The following is a 21,190-nucleotide window of genomic DNA, read 5'->3' on the forward strand; positions in this document are numbered from 1 at the left end:
CTGCCCTCACGGAGCTTACACTTAGCAGGACAGGCAAATGCAATACACAAATGCTATGACAGGGCCACCAGCAAAAGGCCCTGTGGGAATTCATGGGAGAAGCAGCACTTAATCCAGGGATCAGGAAATGCCCCATATGAAATGACATTAGCCAGGTGAAGGAATATGACAGTTTGAAAGTGCATTTCAAGTCAGGAGGAGGAGTGAGAGCAAGTGCAAAGGCCCAAGGAGAGACAGTATGCCACACCTGGGTAAAGCTATGGAGTTCAGGTCACCCTGAGTACACAGGGAGGCGGGAACCAGAGAGGTTTGCAGGAGCCAGATCTTGTAGCATCTTAGAAGTAACAGGAACTTCGGGATTTATCTGTGTGAAGAGCTATTAAAGAGTTTTTCCGGGTGTGGTGGCTCATTCCTGTAATCCCAGCACTTTGGGAGGCCGAGGCGGGCGGATCATGAGGTCAGGAGATTGAGACCATCCTGGCTAACATGGTGAAACCCCGTCTCTACTAAAAATACAAAAAATTAGCCGGGCGTCGTGGCGGGCGCCTATAGTCCCAGCTACTTGGGCAGGAGAATGGCGTGAACCCGGGAGGCAGAGCTTGCAGCGAGCCGAGATCGCGCCACTGCACTCCAGCCTGGGCGACAGAGCAAGACTCCATCTCAAAAAAAAAAAAAAAAAAAAAAAAAAAGAGAGTTTTTCAGAAAGGATGTGACATCAGAGCTGTTCTCTGAAAAATTAATCTGATTCTAGTTTGAAAATATGCCAAGAAGGTAGGTGGTAGTGGTTTTGTGCTGGGTCAACTTGGCTAAGGGGAACTACATTTGAAGGGAATCTCCTTCCCAACATGGTTCTGAGTTGGGGTTAGCCAAAGAGAAACTCACACCAGCCTGGAAGGTGGAAAGGAAGCAGCTCCGTGCTGCTCTAGACAGTGTCATGTAGAGGTACCTGTGGGTCCCTACTTATCCTCTCTTTCCCACCCAGCCACCAGCTGTCTTCCTGCCAGTCCTGCTGGCCAGCTCCACATCCGCCACCAGATGCAGTGACACAGTCTTCCACAGACCGCACCAGCTCTCCTTCCTGGGCCCCCATGCGGGTGGAGGTGCCTGGTTCCCAGATTCCCAGGTAAGTTCCCATTTGACCACCCAGACCAGTGCTTCTGTGGGCATACTGCTGGCTTCCGACCTCCCAGCTTCTCCCTTTGACCCTCACTTCTCCATCTTCTCCTATAATTAAGCTCTTAGTCGTAAGAAAATCTTCTTCTATAACACTCACAGTGGCTTTGCTTCCCTAATTGAACTGTGTTGAATATACTGGATGAAAGTAAAAGAGAAGATGAAAGCAAGCAGAGAAATTTAAAAGAAATATTCCAAGGTGTTAAAATATGGCATCTGGCACAAAATGAAAAATCAAAAAACACTGGCTGGATGGGATAGATGGATGGCCAAACAGTTATCACAAAACAGGAATACTTTTAGATATGATTTTTTTTTAAGAACAGAAAAATATCCCAGACCTATTTACACTTTTCACATTGGAGTTCTCTACAGAATTCGAAATTGTGCTACTATATATTAAAAGCCGTTAGATTATATTCTATAACACCCTTACCATAAAACCAGCTTTGAAAATTCTATTTCTCTTTAATTTCTTTGTATCTGTTACAAATATACCCTTAGTTTTCCTCTCCTGAATCCATTTCTGATTCTTTTCCAGTTTCTATGAGAGTGTGACCTACAATCACTTTCAGCAGGATGTCTTCCAATGACATTTTTGCAGAATTACCTGATTTCCCAATGAAGCATATTTCATTGTTTTTACATTTATTTAACTTTTATTTCTGGGTCCCCTGCAGGGTTTTGCCTGGCTCCTTCTAAGTTCCAGGTGGGTTACAGATACTTATAATGTTTTAATCTTTGAGGTCATTAACATTCTCCGAAGTAGTCTAAGCCTTCTCAGCATTCTTCAGTTTTCCCACCTGAATGAGATGAGAGTCCTGCTGGCTACGAGGCTCAGTTACTGGCTGTTATACTTAATCAGTGCTCAACAAACACGTCTTGATCTGAATGTTAAGGTATTGGTCTGTTAGGAAATCTCAATAGCGATTTAGTATACTCGTCATTATACATTTGGATTCTTTTAGGAGATGATGCATTTTTACTCTACTTGTTTGGGGATTTGAATTAACTATTTTGAGGAATTGAGTAAGTTTTCCCCCTTAATTTTATAACTAAGTCAAACACAAGGCCCAAATTGCATCTCAGGTCCAGTTCATCAGAGGTGGGTGATACCGATGAAATAAACAGGCATTTATCCTCAGCTTGCTATAATTCCAGTGGCCACGAGAACCACCTCGGGCTGTGTCTTGGTGTCATACCTTAAATTGCTTCCCACAGGTGGAACACAGGAAGTCTTTGCGGTCCGAATGCCGGAGCATGTGGAGTCGCAGTTTATCGGGGCGACAGAAGGCCTTGTCACACTCTGTGCACTGGTAGATCTTTTCTGAGTGGAAGCTGCGCACGTGTTTTTTCACCTGGCGGTAAAAACCATAGGAAAATTCAGGGGACGCAGGCACCAAAGGAAATGACCAAAGGCAGCTTGTCAACGCTAGAGGGAACCAAATGCATTACCATGGGTTTTCATCAACCCCGCCGAGGAATCCAATCAGATGTGATAATTGGCCTCAATAACACATACTGTCCCTGTCACAAAGAAATAAAACAAGTAGCCAGAAAGCCTTAGAAATCCTAACCTCCCCGATGACTTGAAATGTGAGAGAGAGAGAGAGAGACAGAGAGAGAGAGCTTGCTTGGTCAAAGCCCTGATCACTTGGAGCCCATTTTTTAAAGATAAAAAGCAAAAGTTCCTTTGGGTTTAAATGAAATCTTGCTAAAAAGGATCTATAGGAAGACAAAAACCAATTCTTCCTTACTCTTCTCCGTCTTTAATCTGCATAGAAGCAATTTAGCCCCTTTTGATCCTTTTACATCTTCTTATAAAATCAAATTCTAAAGAATTAAAGACATGAATGAGTGGATACAGAAAACATTACCAGTTTATGAGAGCAATGTGACGCTGGCGTCATTTCTCAACTGGGACTTACTTCCCTTACTTTTAGATAAATAAAGGAATAGGGCTTCTGAACTCTCTTAGCCACACATATCCAATGAAGAAGAGCTGAGGATGGAAGCTAAGTAGTGAGCCTTACCGAACTATTCCTATAAGACAGTTCGCTTCATTATTTTTGGAGTTTCTTTTGCCATTAAATTATGCCTTAAAGCAACCTTTCTACTAGTTTGTGTGAAGTGAGAAAATTTCCAAGACTCTCAACACTAGCAGAACTAAAATTAAATCCTAGTCTTCTTTTCCTTTGGTAATTGAAAAAGTGTATTTTTACAAAATGTTTCGTTATTCACTGACATAGGAAAATCTTATCACTTAAAGTCCAAATGAAATCATGAGTATTCTGAAATTTATCTTCACCTATTTTGCTCCAACAAAGAATACACTACAGGGGAGGAGGCAGTCAGTTCCTGATACGAAAGTATATTATATACCAACTTTCTCTGTTTCCTTCCAAAATGTATGGCCTTGGTTAAAGCAAGCAGGAAACCACAGTAGTGGTAGGGAGATGTTCCCAGCCTCTCAGAAACGGCAGTGTGTCTTCTACAGGCTCTGTATATTTGATAAGCAATAGATATTGACATGGATTATGAAAGACTTTTTAAAAATTATAATAGATCTGGGTGTTTATTACTTGTAATATAATTTAAACACTTTAATGTCAATGTCTGATCTGGACAATTAAGGGTCATAATAATCTTTTGTGTATAAAAGTAGTTTGATTGAAGAAATATTGTTCTCAATTGTAAAGTTGTTTCAAAGAAGGGATGAAAATGCAGGTGCTAGGCAGTCTCAGTATTCCAAAAATCGAAGTTTCTTTTACCAAAAGAAGGAAGCAGACAGGAATCTCAGTAGTAGACACTCACCTGGATAAAATCTGGGAACCGTTTCTTACAAGTTGGGCAGGTGAAGTAGCCATCATTGATATGAATGGCCACATGATCTTTCAACAAATCAAGGCGGTCAAAGGATTCTGGGCAAAAAATGCAAGAGTAAGTCTTCTGGTCTGAGTGGAGCTTCATGTGGCTCTCCAAGGATGCGCTGCTGATGAAGCCCTTGTTACAGAGATCACAGGTCAGTGGGCAGTTCCCCTCCCGCCCATGGAAGCGTAAGTGCTGGTCCAGTTTGTCCTTTTCCCGGAAGGCCTTCCCACACTGCAAGCATTTAAAAGGCCGGAAGGACTTCCGAATAAACAGATGCTGAAGAGCTGCATTCTGAAAGACATACACAAATGTGATCATTTAGTGATGAAATTAAGAATGCAACTGGATCACACTTTTACAGAGAAAGAGAGGATGATCTCTGCAATCACAGACTTCCCATAGAAGTTCAACTCTAGGACACACACAGTTGAAAGGAGATTTTTCTGGTGAAAACACTGAAAATGAAGCTGTCCTCAAAGAAGTTCATCTTGAAGAGACGAAATTTTTTTGTGTTTTGTTTTACATCTATGTATGTGGGTTTTCTTTTGAAAGGGTTTAAGTAACACAAAAAAGTGTTCCCAATAGAAGACTTGTGTAATAAAACAAATCCCACAGTGGAACAGGATAAAAATGGAAGATTTGGAGGAAAAGACTTAGGGTCTAAGTCACACATGCAGGAATCAGGCTGGAGCAAGTCAGCCAAATGTTACTTGTTGAAATCCATGAGAAAAAGTATTTGAAGCTTGATTAAAACGTTTAGCAAAAAAAAAAAAAAAAAAAAAAAAGACAATAAAAAGAACTGAAGGGTAGTCCTTGCCAGTGGCAGGGTGGAGAAGGAAATGGATACCAGGTTTCTTTTGGGGGTGATGGATACCAGGTTTCTTTTTGGGGTGATGAAAGTGTTCTGGCATTAGAGAGTGGTGAAGATTGCACAACTTCAGAATGTTCTAAAAACCACTTTAAAGGGCAGTAAATTTTTTGCCATGAGAATTTCTTGAAAGGATTCAGATTTATGTGAATGAGACATGAGCACACGTCGTAAATGGAATATATGCATTTCATCACTTTCTACTTTGAAAACAGAAGATAAGGTCCCAGCATAGCTAGTTAGTTCTACTGGTTAGAATGCCTTGCTAACAACGTTAAGCTCATCACACTGTTCCTGCCTGGCCCAGGCAATTCTGCTCTTTGTTTTCAGGCACAGATTGCACTTGTAATGCTGATTAGCCATCTTGTAAATTCATGCAATTGTTATAGGGAATCCAAGTGGGAGAGTATGGGCACTCAGTGCAAACCCATCACCACTAATGGAAAAACTACTCATGCTCTACTGAGAGCAGATCGACAAAATCATCTCACACAGAGAATGCAGAATCAATCTTTCAGTTATGCTTACAATGAAGACTCATTCATAAGTTCCTCAAAACACTGAGGGAAAGCTCTAGATTGCTACAAGGGGGGGAATCTTTCAGGTATGTCTTTGAATGGCTGTGCCTATGTAGCTATAAATGAACAGCAATTGAAGGATTAATGGAGATCTTAGTGCGATTTGTGTAATGAAGAAAGTGCAGTGATAACAATGCTTACACTCTTAACTTCAAATTACTTGTAAGCATCAACTTTTAAACTAAATTTAATGTGAAATCATCATGTGAGGAAAACAAAATAATTATTTTTGGTTTAGTGAAATTTCTAGACATGATTACTACTTAACAGGAGATTTCCCTCTCAGGGCTTCTCTAATAGGGCTAGGAGAAAGATTTTTAAGCTGCTACCTACTCACTTATCTTGAGTAGATAAACAGCAATTCTGTTGTCTTCTTCAGCTGATGGGGCTGCTTCAGGGGATGAATCATACTTTATTCTCCTTTGTATCCAGATCCCTTAATAAGTTGCTTAGCTTATAGGAAGTCTTCAAGAGTAGTTTGAGAATCAGTGAAATATATTTCATATGAAACTCAAAAAAATGATTTCAAGGATTTTTCTACAGCATCTGCAGAGATTTCTAAGAATAGGTCTTTCTCGGCTGGGCACTGTGGCCCACACCTATAATCCCAGCATTTTGGGAGGCCAAGGCGGATAGATCACCTAAGGTCAGGAGTTTGAGACCAGCCTGGCCAACATAGTAAAACCCTGTCTCTACCAAAAATACAAAAATTAGCCAGGCGTGGTAGCAGGCACCTGTAACCCCAGGGCTGTAATTCCAGCTACTTGGGAGGCTGAGGCAGGAGAATCGCTTGAACCTGGGAGGTGGAGATTGCAGTGAGACTCTGTCTCAAAAAAAAAAAAAAAAAAAAAAAAAAGCATAGTTTTTTCTCAAATCAGCCACAGGGCTTGCTTTCACTTCTGTGCACAGTTCAGCTGCCACCTCATCTTTTTAACTCTGCCTGGATACTGATTTTACATAAAAGCTTTACTATTTTGTCTACTTTCAAAACTTTACGGAAATATTGCCAATGAACCGATACTATTCTGAGGTTCAAAGATGCAAGATTCAGAGCACTTTTGCCATGTAGGAATCTTTTCCTTTATCCAAGTTCACTGAAGTGTCCAAGAACAGACACAATGCACATTGACTGTGGTCCTGCTGAGGATGCCATTTCTCCTTGGGTGCCAAATCCAGAACTCAGTTTTGTTTTGGTCCATTATGCTAATCAGTCTTCTGTCATTTCTGATTAGCGTGAGTACCTTCAGACACTTGATTTAAACCGAGCCACCACCTGGCTCCACTTTCTTGGCTCTATTGACAAACCTTATCATCTTTTCAATTTCCATGGAGCCCTGAACATTGTCTGTACTCAAGAACTAGATTGTATTTCTCTGATCTAATGATACTAATGGGATCATCATATTACAAGGTCGTAAAAATGCTGAAACTGTTCCCACCCCTTGACCCACTTGCAGGCCATTTCTGTTCTAAGGTGTCTTCTGTAGCTCAGAGCCACAACCCGTACACATTTCTAGAAGAAATCATGAAAAATGTCGGAGAGAGCACACAGATCCACTCTAGTTCTTCTGCTTCCTGAGTTCGTCAGGCAATCCACCACACTATACACATATATCAGCTACTCTAGGGATACCAAAATTGTATTGTTGGTAAATTCTGTGATTTGGGATTCAACTCACATTGCAATGAATTCTGAGACAACAGATTGTTTGTAGAGAGAGATCATAAAATGTTTCTAAAGTTTAGGGGTTTTTTTTGTTTGTTTTTTAGAGATGGGGTCTTGCTCCATCGCCCAGGCTGGAGTGCCGTGGCATGATAATAGCTAACTGCAGCCTCGACCTCCTGGACTCAAGCAATCCTCCCACCTCAGCCTCCAGGGTAGCTGGGACTTATAAGTACATGCCACCACGCCTGACTAAAATGTTTCTGAAGGTTGATATTAATAGCTAAAAGAACCTAAATTATTGATCAATTTTCATATTATTTTAATCCTGACACAAAAAGGAAATCAAACAGTCATGTTTGTTGATTTGGGGTTTTGGGGGCTTTTTTTTGAGACAGGGTCTCACTCCATCACCCAGGCTGGAGTGCAGTGGCACAATCACAGCTCACTGTAGCCTCGACTTCCCAGACTCAGAGGATTCTCTCATTTCAGCCTCCCAAGTAGCTGAGACTACAGGTGCATGCCACCATGTCCAGCTATTTTTTGTATTTTTTTTTAGTAGAGACAGGGTTTCACCACATTGCCCACGTTGGTCTCGAACTCCTGGACTCAAGCAATCCACCTGCCTCAGCCTCCCAAAGTGCCAAGATTATAGGCGTGAGCCACCGTGCCTGGCAGTTTTGGGGTCTTTTAAACAACTTTCCTTTGGACAATTTTCTGCCCACTTTGAAAGCCTTTGGTTGGCCAGCCCTGCCCATCTCAGCTCACTCTGCACCATCCTTCCTCTGCACCCCTGCTAGGGCCAGTCTCATGTCTGCACTGTCCAAACCACAGCAAGAACCTCCTGTGTCTGGGCCTCTGATCCTATGGCTATCATTCTCTGAAACAGTCTACCTTCCTCCTCCTTTTCAAGGGCTAGTCTAAGTCTCACCTTATCCAAGAATTATCCTGACTCCTCTATTTTACTTCGACCTTTCACTCCTCCAAGTTATACTTTTACATTTAACACCTAACTGTAAACTCCCCTACATTAGTATCGATTTCCTACTTAGACCGCAAGCTCAAGTGAAAATTCTATTGTGTACCTAGCATAGTGCCAAATAGACAGTTAGAACTCAACACTATCGCATAAGTCATTCCAATGGTTTTAGCGCTGGAAGGGACCTTGGAGATCACTTAGTCCTACCCTTCATTTTGTATATGAGGAACCTGCGGCCCACAGTTTATTCCTTGATCTATTTACAAATAAATTATCATTACTCATTAATTTGCATTTACTGTAGCAACCAAACTGTGGTTTCCACCAGGATTTAGTAAGTACAGGTTGCAAAGAACAGCAGGTCAGGCAAACACTTAAGTAACATTCTGTTATGTGAAACACAGGAAACAAACCTACCTGCAGCTCCAACTGAGCAGGCAGCATTAGAGGAGAGAAAAATAGTTACATTACCAATTGGATTGGAAGACTTCCCTTCAGTTGGTCATTACCAATCTGGATAGAAAAGATGAAAAAATACATAGCCCTGCTTTTTAGAATGTGTGAGAGAAAAAAAAAACAAAATAGCTCAACTAAGACTGACCTCCAAAAGCCAGATATATATGGTTTTTGCTTTGACACAAGGAACCTTGTACCAAAACCAGCAACCCTGCTCATTCAAAAATGCAAGTACAGTTACGGCTGGAGTGTGTTTGTGCATCCACAACTTCACTGCATGTGTGGGCTTCGGGTTTTTTTTCCTTCCAAAAAAAAAAAAAAATCTAGCAAGGATTTCTCTGGACTTAGTAAAAAAAAAATCAGAATCGCCAAAGCAGAAAATATAGTAATTGAGCAAGAGAAATAAGTGCAGATTAGGAACTAAAGGAGAATGATGGATGGGATGATATTGATTCATATTTTTTTTCCTTGCTGGCCTATATTTCTGTATGTTGATATACTCTTGTGAAATAATATACAGTGAGCTGAGAGTTTTATATGTTTCTATTACGGGGCCCTCATAAACGCTGTTTAGCCTCAGAGTTCTTAGAGCCCTTCAAAGCTATCATATGACTACAAATGTTTAAATGTGTTTTTACATGAAGGCATGGACTAGACTATTTTTCAAGGTCCCTTCTAGCCTATAGGCAAATAAAAAGACCAAAAGAAACATACGCTGAACGATCATGCATGCAGAAATTGTAAAGCCTGGGAAGTTATACAAAATGTCTCTTTCATCTACTGGAAAGTACCAATAAGTCTTTATGCACTCAGCTGCCACAAACATGGGTTTTATGTCATTGGTTTTTATCAGCACAGACACTTATCCCACAAAGCCATATTGTTTTCCACACGAATCCCCTGCAGTTCCTAACTCAGAGTCAAATGCTATTTGTGAAATAATAAGAGAAAATACATCTGAACTGCAAGTCAGGAAAGCCCTGCAGCCGCATGGTCTGAGGTCAAGACACAGGTCACGTGACTCAGACACTGACTAACTCTCGAACTGACAGCTTTGGCTCAAGCTATCCCCAGGTGTGTGAACTGTACCTGCCATATCAACTTGGACACAGGTCTCTTTACACTGATGAGTAATGACATTTGCCCTTCTCCCCTGGGAAGCTGTAGATAAGCACATTTAGTTACCCAAAATCAACTTGAGAGCTATGATTAGGCACAAATTAGCCTGGTTTAAAATATAAATGATTATTATAACTAGATGTACTTATTTCTCCACTTCCAATCTGTGAATTGAGGGATGCAGAGAGCTAGTCCAGGAGCTGCCAACCTCTAGGCCTCTGTGTCATCACTAAATTGGTTGAATCTAGGACCAGCCATGCCAGCCTGCCATGGGACACAGAGACATTGAGAAATAGTGAATATTTTCTTTCAAAATAAGGGGATCGAGCATGTGACAGGCTAGATGCAAGATTTCAGAGTGGAAGGTGAATAGGCTGGAAAACCACCAGAGGGCTGGTGGTGGGAGGAAGGTGACCGGCTGGTGCGAGGAGCCGCCGGCTTTCCCCACTTACTCGGATGCGCTTGGCTCTGCGCATGTCGTCGGCTGTCAGCGTGCTCTGGGTGGGCACCACGCTCTCTTCATGCTGCGGCTGCAGATGCAGGGTGTGAGTTTCTGGTTCATGTTCCAGGGAAGACTGGGTTTCTTGTGGCAGCTGAGGGATTGGGATAGTGGTCTGTTCTGGTTGATCCAGCCCATTCAGAGTGGCTGGTTCAGCCTCATCAAATTGCTCCTTTGTGGGAAAATGTAGCAAGTCCTGAAATTTGCAATAATCAGGAATAGAGATCAGTGCCGGAGGGACTGTCGGCTCAGATTTAGAATTGCTGCTTATTTCGGAATGACTAGATTCATAATACTCAGAAAAAATATTCTCCCTCTGGGAAAGTTAATTAGGTAACTATGCACAGAAGGCAAAAGCAGGAGAGGTTCCAGACCACTTAACAAGGAAAAGACTGTGATCTGACTTTTCTGGAATATCAATAATTTTAATTGTTTAAACTAATTAAACAAAGTTCACCTCTACTAACTCTGGTCAATTTTATTTATTTATTTTTATTTTATTTTTTTTTTTTTGAGATGGAGTCTCGCTCTGTCCCCAGGCTGGAGTGCAGCGATGCGATCTCGACTCACTGCAAGCTCTGCCTCCCGGGTTCACGCCGTTCTCCTGCCTCAGCCTCCCAAGTAGCTGGGACTACAGGTGCCCACCACCACGCCCAGCTAATTTTTTTTTTTTATTTTTAGTAGAGACGGGGGTTTCACCGTGTTAGCCAGGCTGGTCTCAATCTCCTGACCTCGTGATTCGCCCACCTCGGCCTCCCAAAGTGCTGGGATTACAGGCATGAGCCACCGCGCCTGGCCAACTCTGGTCAATTTTAAATCGTTAGAGCAGCAAAGTTGGGTTTTTGTTGTAGGTAACACTTGAAATACATTCTTTTCTGGCATTCTCCAATCATGCTTTAATTAACAGGCAGCAAGGTCTGATAGGAAAGGTCTACAAACATTGGGGAGGTCTTTGTATTTAGGTCTCGTCAGGGATCTGGCGAGTCCTCCACACAAGCATCTAAGGAGGGCTCCTTCCCTTCCCCCCATACCTGTGTCCCATCGTCACTCTTTTCCCCATTTTCGCTGGTGATTTCCAGGCGGATAAATTTTGGAGGACGCCCTGGCCGTCGACCTGGACCGAATCGCCTCTTGCCTCGTCCCCTTCCTCTGCCTCTTGTTCTGGGGACAAGAGATTGGGTTACAAGTCGTCATGGTTACATAATACTCCATAACAAGTAGCGACCTAAATGATCCTTACGAACCCCAGAGTTTGATTTCTCTCACCTTATTACTTTCCCAGATTTTCTCCAATGGAAACAACTGTTTTACTAATATACACTTTCTGAATGTCTCATCTTTCCCCTCTATTACAGCTTAAAGGTATGTCTTCAATTATTCTGAAGAAAAGAGCTATAAAAATTCAAAGCACTGACAATATTTTGCTTCTGAAATGATGTGAGGAAGGCAGACAGGACAGAACATGCTAAGCCTTTGAGCGTGTTCCCAGGAGATGTCATCTGAGACAAGATTCCCATTATTTCTCTCTTTTTCCCCTGGCCTCGCCTCATATTCCTTCCAAGAAATGTGGCCAAATTCAAACAACTTTCTTGTTTTACTACAAGCTTCTGGAAGGTCAGAACAAATTTCTAATTCAATTGTTTCATAATATGCCTAGTACACATCAATTAAATTTTGCATCCCCTTTAATGGATTTTTTTTTTTTTTTTTTTTTTGAGGCTAGGTCTTGCTCTGCTACCCAGGCTGGAGTGCAGTGATGTAATCATGGCTCACTGCAGCCTCAACCACCTGGGCTTGGGCTCAAACGATCTTCCCACCTCAGCGTCCCAAGTAGCTGGGACTACAGACATGTAGCACCATGCCCAGCTAATTTTATTTAATTTTTTGTAGAGACGGGGTTTCACCATGTTGCCTGGGCTGGTCTGGAACTCAAGCAATCCTCCCTCTTGGGCCTCCCACAGTGCTGGGATTACAGGCATGAGCCACCACACCTGGCATGAATTGCCAACAAACACAAATTCCTTAATAAAAAAGGCTTTAAAAAGTAGGTTATGAAAGCTTCTTTTAGAAGATATGTATGTGGGAAGTGTACAATGTCAATCAGATCAAATTTTATTCTTCCACTCATTTATTTAATAATTTAACAAATACTATATATTTTTTCCAAGAACTTTTAAAAGACCCTTCATGTTGGAAAATTCTGAACCTAGGTAAATGCAGAGAATAGCATGATGAGCCCAATGTACCCATAACCCAGTTCCAACATTTTTCAACCCATGGCCAACATTTTCCATCTATATCCCCACCACTTGCCCCCACACACACCCAGTAGATGATTTGGAAGCAAATCCCAGGTATCTTTTCATCTCTAGATATCTTGGCATGTCTCTGAATCATAAGGACTCTGTATATATATATGACCACAATACCATTATCACACCTAAGAAATATCTGAGAGTTGCTGAGTATTATTACATCTAGTCAAAGTTCAAATCTTCCTAGTTGTCCCAGGTTTCTCTTAACAGTTGGCTAACAAACGTATTACCTACTGTGTATCACATGCTGTGCTAGGCACTAAGGACATCAGATTACAGGCAACAGATTTTACCCTCAGGGGTCTAGAAGAGGGAGCTGGCATATAAACCAAAAATCACAATATAATATAAAAAAATGCTACAATAGAGCCACAAACAGAGTTTTGGAGATTCCCAGGAGTGACTCAAATCTCACTGTGTCCACTCCCCCTTAGACATTTACCCCTGCGGTCACATTCTAGACCCTGTCATCCTTGTAAGCCTCTTCATGCCAATCCCATGCACTGCCCACTCGGACACTACCCTGGCTCTGTAGTTTACTCCCTCTAGTACCCGGCGCTCAACAACCCTTCAGCCATGCGAGCACCTCCAATCCAATCCTTCTGGTGCTTTTGTGCAGCTCTGCATCACTGCCTTGATGTTCTCTCCCCTTCTTCCCCAGCATACACTCCATGGTCATCCACCGGAACCACTCCCTTGTGCGTGCTCTCAGTTCCCATCCCACGGCTGCTCTGTTTTCTCAATGTGTGTTATGAGCACTTGGCAAAGCCACAACTCTGTGTAATTCAATTCCCTGCCTGCTCTGCACCAGCATCCCTGCAGCTGAATGAAGCTGGAGAACAACGCACAGCCATGCTAGTGGATTCACTTTCATTTCATAACCATGAACCCCAACTGGGCATTTAATGTAGTGGGCAATTGTATGGTATTTCCCTAGAACATTTGCTTTCCCACTTACCCAACTACCATCTCACACATCTCCTCTCTTTCCAAACCCTGGAAAAGCTGGCAACCCTACCTCTGTCCCCCTGGCACGACCCTACTCCAAACCACCCTCACTCCTCCCCCAAACTGTTGTGATAGATGCTAACAGCACTCCTTGTCTTCACTCTTTCTCCAATATAAGCTAGTGATTATTTTTTTCCAGGTGTTATTTTTATCCAAAATGGTTTTCTTTTTTTTTTTTTTTTTTTTTTTTTTTTTTTGAGCCAGAGTCTCGCTGTGTCGCCCAGGCTGGAGTGCAGTGGCCCGATCTTGGCTCACTGCAGGCTCCGCCCCTCGGGGTTCACGCCATTCTCCTGCCTCAGCCTCCCGAGTAGCTGGGACTACAGGCGCCTGCCACCTTGCCCGGCTAATTTTTTGTATTTTTAGTAGAGACGGGGTTTCACTGTGTTAGCCAGGATGGTCTCGATCTCCTGACCTCGTGATCCGCCCGCCTCGGCCTCCCAAAGTGCTGGGATTACAGGCGTGAGCCACCGCGCCCGGCCCCAAAATGGTTTTCAAAAAAAAAAAAAAAAAAAAAAATCAACATTACAATACTCCCCGACCAAAACCCTCAGAAGACTTCTCATCACACTTGGAATAAAATCTAAATTTCTTACCATTTCCCATAAGGCCCTACCTGATCTGGCCCCTGCCCACTTCATCCTATATGATTCTCCCCTCATCTGTCTTTTTTATATAGTGGAATTAAACATATGACTTGGTTTGATTAAGTAATTGTACTGCTGAAAAAAGTCTGAAAATTAGAGATGCCGATGAATTTAAAGGTATGTGCTATCTCAAAAATTCCTATTTCGGAATCTCCAATTAAGGGAGATTTACCTAAGGTGAAAGGATCTCCCATTGCTGGGTACCGGTTATGCTGGAAAAGATGGATAATTGTAAATGAGGAGCAGAGGGAAAAGGAGATGACAGGTAACACGCACGGTTCCCTCAGGAGCCCACCTGGTTACCTATCCATACATGACACTCGGAGACACTCAGAGACACTCATTAGCTAGTGGACAATATAGAAATGATTCTGAACCTTTATAAACTCAGTCTGTGAGCCTTTCTCCCTCATACATACCTGCTAAACACATCTAGCTTCTCATCATGAGAATTAAGATGCTGCTGCAACTGCTCCGAGCTTATAAACCGGCGGTTACATTCATAGCAGGGCCAATTCTTCTCTTGCTCTCGAAGAACTAGTCACAGGAGAGAAATCATAAAGGCTGATGATCGATAGACACCAATAAAACTCAAATGCCTGCGATCCCCATTCTTATCTTGCTGCAGCCCAAAGAGTTCATCACTATACAGTATCTGCTATTTGCATTACTGTTTTATCAAAGCAAAAGCTAAAATTTGGCAGAGAGTTGCTTTTTAGGATCTTATTTTCTAATGCATCCATGCAAGACATCAAAGGAACAAATACCCTCACATGACCCTCTCACAGCCCTGAAAACACACACACAACTTCACCACACCGAAAACACATAAGATGTTACAGAGATCTGTATTCAGATAACCTAGCAGTTCAGACCCAAGTTTCATAATCTGAGGGTGTATTTTAGCACAAATAACTTAAAAGTCAATGCGCAGTATAATTACTTTAGCAAAATGTTCAGAAGCATCCCCTAAGTTGAATATAGACATACTCCATGACCCAGCAGCTCCACTCCCAGATACATACCCAACAGAAATGTGCACATATGTTCACTGAAAGACATATAAGAATGCTCACAGCAGCACTCTTCAAAATAGCCAAGAACTAGAAACAATCTTATCATGTAATAAAGAATCTGCCTGGTCTTTGTCCCTAGTTGGTAACCTTTAAGTCACTGGAATTTCCTGAGTAATAGGAGTGTCTTTGTTATTCATGGTGTCCCACCCCACAAACATACCCAAATTTATTCTAAGGAGATGCTTCAGAGCAGGGACAGGCCATGCAGGAAAGCTCAACCATGTAATTAGAAATGTGGGGCTTTGAGCCAGGGGTTATCAGCCTGACCTCATGGAAGGAGGGGGAGAAGGCGGAGTTGGCAGTCAAGCTTGATCACTCAGCCAATGATTGAATCAGTCATGCCTATGTAATGACGTCTCAATAAAAATGCTGGATGAGCTCGGGTGAGCTTCTATGGCTGGGAATCATACATCAATGTACCAGGAGGGTGGCATGTCCTGAGGACATTTTGGGGCCTCCCAGACCTGACCATATGCACCTCTTCATTTGGCTGGCCCTAATATATAAAAATCATACATTTTTATATATTAGATATATAGATCTACATATTATAACAAATATAAAGGATTATAACAAAATGGCCATTGTTAAGAATAGTGCTTTTTCGGCCGGGCACGGTGGCTCAGGCCTATAATCCCAGCACTTTGGGAGGCCAAGGCGGGCAGATCATGAAGTCAGGAGATCGAGACCATCCTGGCTAACACGATGAAACCCCATCTCTACTAAAAATACAAAAAATTAGCCGGGTGTGGTGGCGGGCGCCTGTAGTCCCAGCTACTCGGGAAGCTGAGGCAGGAGAATGGTGTGAACCTGGGAGGCGGAGCTTGCAGTGAGCAGAGATCACGCCACTGCACTCCAGCCTGGGCAACAGAGCAAGACTCCATTTCAAAAAAAAAAAAAAAAATAGTGCTTTTCCGAGTTCTGTGAGTCATTCTTGTGAATTATCAAACCTGAGGAGTTCCTGGGAAGTTCCTAACCTGTAGCTAGTTGGTCTGGGGCTTGGGAGCTCCAGAGCCTCCAGCTGGTGTCTGAAGTCAGGGGTGCCTTGACTGCCCTGAGCCTGTGAAACTTGACCTAACTCTGGATAGTTAGTGTCAGAATTGCATTTCACAACCAAATCTACAGTAAAATGGATAAATCAATTGTTTTACATTCATATACTAGAATACCAAATAATAATAAGAATAAATAAATTATATACACCAATGTGGATGAATCTCACAAATACCATGTTCAGCAGAAGATGCCCAGGCATCAAAAGTGTACATATCATGTAATTCTATTATGCACAATTTGATAACAAGCATATCTTATGTGTGGTACTGGAAGTCAGGAAAGAGTTACACTTGGGAGTGAGTAGGAATTAGAAGGCAGCACAGTGAAACTTCTGGGGCACACTAATGCTCTGTTTCTTGATCTGGGTGCAGGTTACATGGGTGTGTTCACTCTGTGAAAATTTAAGCCGTATACTTATGACGTGCGCAGCTTTCTGTATGTAGATTATACTTCAGTGACATTTGCATTAAAAACAAAGCCAATGCCTGCCTTGGTATATCCTCAGAGATGATAAAATCTGGATAGGAATCGTCCTCTGATCTAGGTTCTAATTTGGCATTTGGAAGTTTTCATTATATTAAATATTATTTTCCAGCACACATGAAAGAAATGTAAATGTCATTGTAATTTGACACTGAATTAGATGGAGACGTGTGTCTCTAAAAAACCTACTGGAATAGCTTCTGAAATATACTGAGACAAAAAAAGAGAGGTTTCATAAAGATGTGATATATACAATTTAGAATTCATATAGAAAATGTAAAACATAAATGTCTAACCACCTTTCCTTTCTTCCTCAGAAATGTCATGAATTTTCTGGTTCACGAACTCAGCATAGGATGCGGCATACCACACCTGCAAGAAGCAAGTATATCATCAAGAACTGGGGACATCACCAGATGTTCTTTGCATGCTTAAATGATTTCTCCTGCTCACAGGAAACAATTCAGGCTTTTCCACAGCCCATTAACAAAGGAGAAAAAGATCATGCTGTGGGCTCCCCTTGCAATACCTTTCCAGCAGATCAGTCAGGAGGTTCATTTGCCAAGACGTACTGCCTGTTTGCTTTTTCAGAAAATAGTTTCTGTTACTAGAATAACTTCACAAGAATTATAATCATAGTCTCTTCAATGAAATAAAACAGCCTCCTCTGATTTCTTATCTGTATTTAAACACCGGTTTTTACAGGGTTGTAGTCATAGTGGTTGCCACCAAACAGCCCTTACTGGGGTCACCAATGACAACTTCAAAGGCAACCACCTTCTCCCGCCCACCCACTGGCTACTTCTGCTCACTCTGTTTGCCTCTTTTTTTTTCTCCCTAACTTCTAAATATTGGTGTGGCTCGAAGCTTAGTCAGAGTGTAGGGCCTTCTTATTTTGACCTCAGGTGGCCACATTCATTTCCAACCAACTCTATGCTAATGAATCCCAAATTAATATATCCATCCCAGACCCTCTTTCTCTGTTCCCTGAGTGTGTCTGACTGGATGTTTTGGATGTCTCATAAACAGATCAAACTTAGCATGTCCAGAATGGAATTCTCAATGCTTTCCAACTCACACCTCCACCCATCTTCCCCATCTTGATGAATACCTTCCAACCAGTTGCTCAGACTTGAAACCTGAAAGGTGTCTTTGATTTCTCTGCTTGCTTCTATATGCCTTTAGCAAGGACTACCACTCCCTCAATTGTTCTCCATCCCTGCTTTTGCACCCTGATGCATGCCAAGACCATTTCTTGCCTGGATGACCACTTGGCCTTCTGACTGGCCTCTCCTTTTCTCTGCAGTCTACACAGTAGCCAGAGTGGTCTCCTCAAATCCCAGTTACCCCAGTTGGATCATTACACACCATATACAGGCATCAAAATATCACACGTATCCCAAAAATATGTACAACTAATATATATCAATAAAAAGAACACACAATCAGATCTTGTCATGCAGGCAACGGCTTCTCGTCTCATAGTAAACCTGAAATGCTTGATGATAATCTCCAAAGGGCTCCACAATCTCCCCAACCTGGAAAAGCAACCTCAGCCCTTATCAATCTCCCTGACCCACACTTCAGTCAACAGGGCCTGCTTTCAGCTGCTCAAACATGCCACGTGCTTCACCACCCCAAGCCTTCCGCCCTGCTGTTTCACCCCCACGAGTGCTGGGCTCTCTGCCCTCACCCATGCCCTAACCCTCTGTAGTGCTGGCCCCATTCCATAGTTCTCAGCCTCAGTAGTGCCTCGTCAGCAGGGCCTTCGCTAACCATCACATCAAAATCGGTCCCTTTCTTGTTACCTGCTCTTTCTGCACCATCTGTTTCCTTCATGGAACTTACCCCATGAGTTATTATTTGCTTGTTTACATCTTTCTGTCCATTTCTGCTCTAGAATAGAGGTTCCCTGAACATAGGGAGCTGGTCTATGTTTTCTAGGGTCTCAAACACAGTAAGGGTTCAATATATCAATTACTAAAGGAATTAATCATATATAATTTTTATGGATTATTTTAAATATATGGAAATATTTATAAAGACACTTTATTTTTTACTGTGGAATAATAGTCATATAGTCTGTATTCTATAATTTAATTAACTATGCCCCTGTAGTTGTACTTTTAGATGGATTATCATTTTACTATTATAAATCCTACCCTAATAAATTCCAAGGTATATTTTTAAATATTTTCACAGGTCAGAAGTCAGGATGTGTTTCACACTCTAGGGCCTTCTACAGTCATGGCCACGATGGAGCTCTTGCTACCTGCTCACTGCTGCTGCACAAACCTGGTCAAGCTCTTTGTACTGTTCTCACCTCATTCAGCTATAAGCCCACTGACACCCCATGAGTGAACACTTGCCAAGCAATGCAAATCAAGGCCAAAAAGATCTGCCATTTCCCTCAGAACAAACACAAGAAATCTGAAAGCCATGCAAGGCTGGCGTGCGTCCTGCAGGGCTTCTCAGTAAGGCATCAGCTGTCAGAAACTTCCTACAGGCTTGATCCAAAGCCTCTCCACTTCGAGGATACGTGATTCAATTGAGGAAAAAGACACAGATGAGTTCAATCAAATGGGAAAGCACAGTGTCAAAACTTGCAGGAAGGTGATCAGTGGCTTGAGGGAACATCCCAGGGGCAACAGCAGAACACTTATTTTTAAAATACTGCAGCTGCATCAACACTCTCAATGGCACAGAAGATGACAGCATACAGAAAGGCACAAACATCCACAATGAAGCCAAACAGTGATGCAGGAAAAAGAATTCAGGCTCTGCACACAAAGTGGTTTATACCTCAACCAATTTATTTTGCTTCAGTGTGTCTTTTTATGAATGCACAAGTATGATGTAATTTTAAAATTATGTCAAAATAAGTCTAAAATAGCTCCTTCTAACCATTTTTTATTTTGAAAAAGCACTATAATTTAATAGTAGCTTTTTTTCTTAATGGTGCATAAAATAATAGTGCATCCTAAAGTCATTGGTATCTTTTTTTTTTTTTTTTGAGACAGAGTCTCACTGTCACCCAGGCTGGAGTGCAGTGGCGCGATCTCTGCTCACTGCAGGCTCCGCCCCCCGGGGTTCACGCCATTCTCCTGCCTCAGCCTCCCCAGTACAGGCGCCCGCCACCTCGCCTGGCTAATTTTTTGTATTTTTAGTAAAGACGGGGTTTCACTGTGTTAGCCAGGATGGTCTCGATCTCCTGACCTCGTGATCCGCCCGCCTCGGCCTCCCAAAGTGCTGGGATTACAGGCGTGAGCTACCACGCCCGGCCAAGTCATTGGTATCTTAGGGTCAGTGAAATACAGTAGAGTCTAGTACTGTCTTCTTTTTATAACTATTTCCTCTGACTAACGTTCAATGATTAGATTTACTCAGCCAAGAACATTTTTGCTATATACTTCCAGAAATGTTTTATGAAATCCAATTCTACAATCAACATTCCTATTTTTTAAACATTCACATTCATTGTACTGTATCCATTTATTTTTGCGAATTTAAATATAAATAGTAGCTCACAGTTATTTTGAGGGTTTTTAAAATTATTAATGTTGAAAATTTTTTTTAACTTTTTAAAGTTCCAGGGTATATGTGCAGGATGTGCAGATTTGTTACATAGGTAAACATGTGCCATGGTGATTTGCTGGACCTGTCAACCCATCATGTAGGTATTAAGCCCAGAATGCACTCGCTATTTTTTGTTTTAAAACTTTTTTTTTTACTATTTCTTTCCTCCTCCAGATAAAGTCAATTCCTGACATTTGTTCATTTGTCCATCTGGATGTAGTGAAGTCTGTCAGTTTTCAAAGTTGAACCTTTTAATGTGTATTACAAATATTTCCCTCGTTCTGTTGTCTTTTGATTTGTTTTATGGTTGTTCATTAGACTGAACGATTATATTATTTGTTTCTCTCCAACTTTATAGTTCTACCTACCGGTTTAAAAGAGACAATCTGCCCTTCACAGTTAAAAAATATTCACCTCAGTTTTTTTTCTAATCAGGAATTTATTGGAATACGTGGTATGAGATACAAATCTCCTTTTACATGTTTTCTTTGGGGTTTATGGATTCTCTAGCTGATGGTTTCAAAAACAGAGGTTCTGCATACCTTTTGAACAAAATCCAGGATTCTTTCTCCCTCAGAAGAGGTATCCATTTCTAATTTGTACCATATGGAGGCACTGTGCAGTTCAGTGTTTGTGTACTTACATGATTATTTCTTGTCTATTTTTCATTTATATCAGGAAGCTAAAGAGTATTTTCATCCCCTCTTTTGGCATGTTTTTAATATAATCTTTATTTTAAAAGAGGAATTTTCATTTAGAATCATAGCAAAATTTTATTATGTCATCAAGAATTATTATTTAGATAAATTTCAAGTTATTACCCCAA

At 41.7% G+C, this 21,190-nt stretch overlaps 1 protein-coding gene across 12 annotated transcripts in view; it reads right to left on the bottom strand.

Annotated features, from left to right (window-relative positions):
* The window catches only part of PRDM10 (PR/SET domain 10), a 110,712-nt gene that overhangs the window by 24,555 nt on the left and 64,967 nt on the right, over positions 1 to 21,190 (bottom strand). For 7 of the 12 annotated variants that reach the window (XM_063635660.1, XM_055273737.2, XM_063635659.1 and 4 more), the window contains 6 exons: positions 17,088 to 17,160; positions 14,593 to 14,710; positions 11,238 to 11,367; positions 10,160 to 10,402; positions 3,988 to 4,335; positions 2,376 to 2,531 (listed from right to left, as the gene is read on the bottom strand). In XM_063635660.1, coding sequence (XP_063491730.1) covers positions 2,376 to 2,531; positions 3,988 to 4,335; positions 10,160 to 10,402; positions 11,238 to 11,367; positions 14,593 to 14,710; positions 17,088 to 17,160 — 1,068 coding nt within the window. Of the gene's footprint in view, positions 1 to 2,375; positions 2,532 to 3,987; positions 4,336 to 8,549; positions 8,562 to 10,159; positions 10,403 to 11,237; positions 11,368 to 14,592; positions 14,711 to 17,087; positions 17,161 to 21,190 lie in introns of all 12 variants that reach the window. The other 5 variants (XM_055273734.2, XM_055273736.2, XM_055273732.2 and 2 more) reach the window with 2 other exon arrangements.

Source organism: Symphalangus syndactylus, chromosome 3 (assembly GCF_028878055.3).
Source record: "Symphalangus syndactylus isolate Jambi chromosome 3, NHGRI_mSymSyn1-v2.1_pri, whole genome shotgun sequence".
Taxonomy (NCBI): Eukaryota; Metazoa; Chordata; class Mammalia; order Primates; family Hylobatidae; genus Symphalangus; species Symphalangus syndactylus.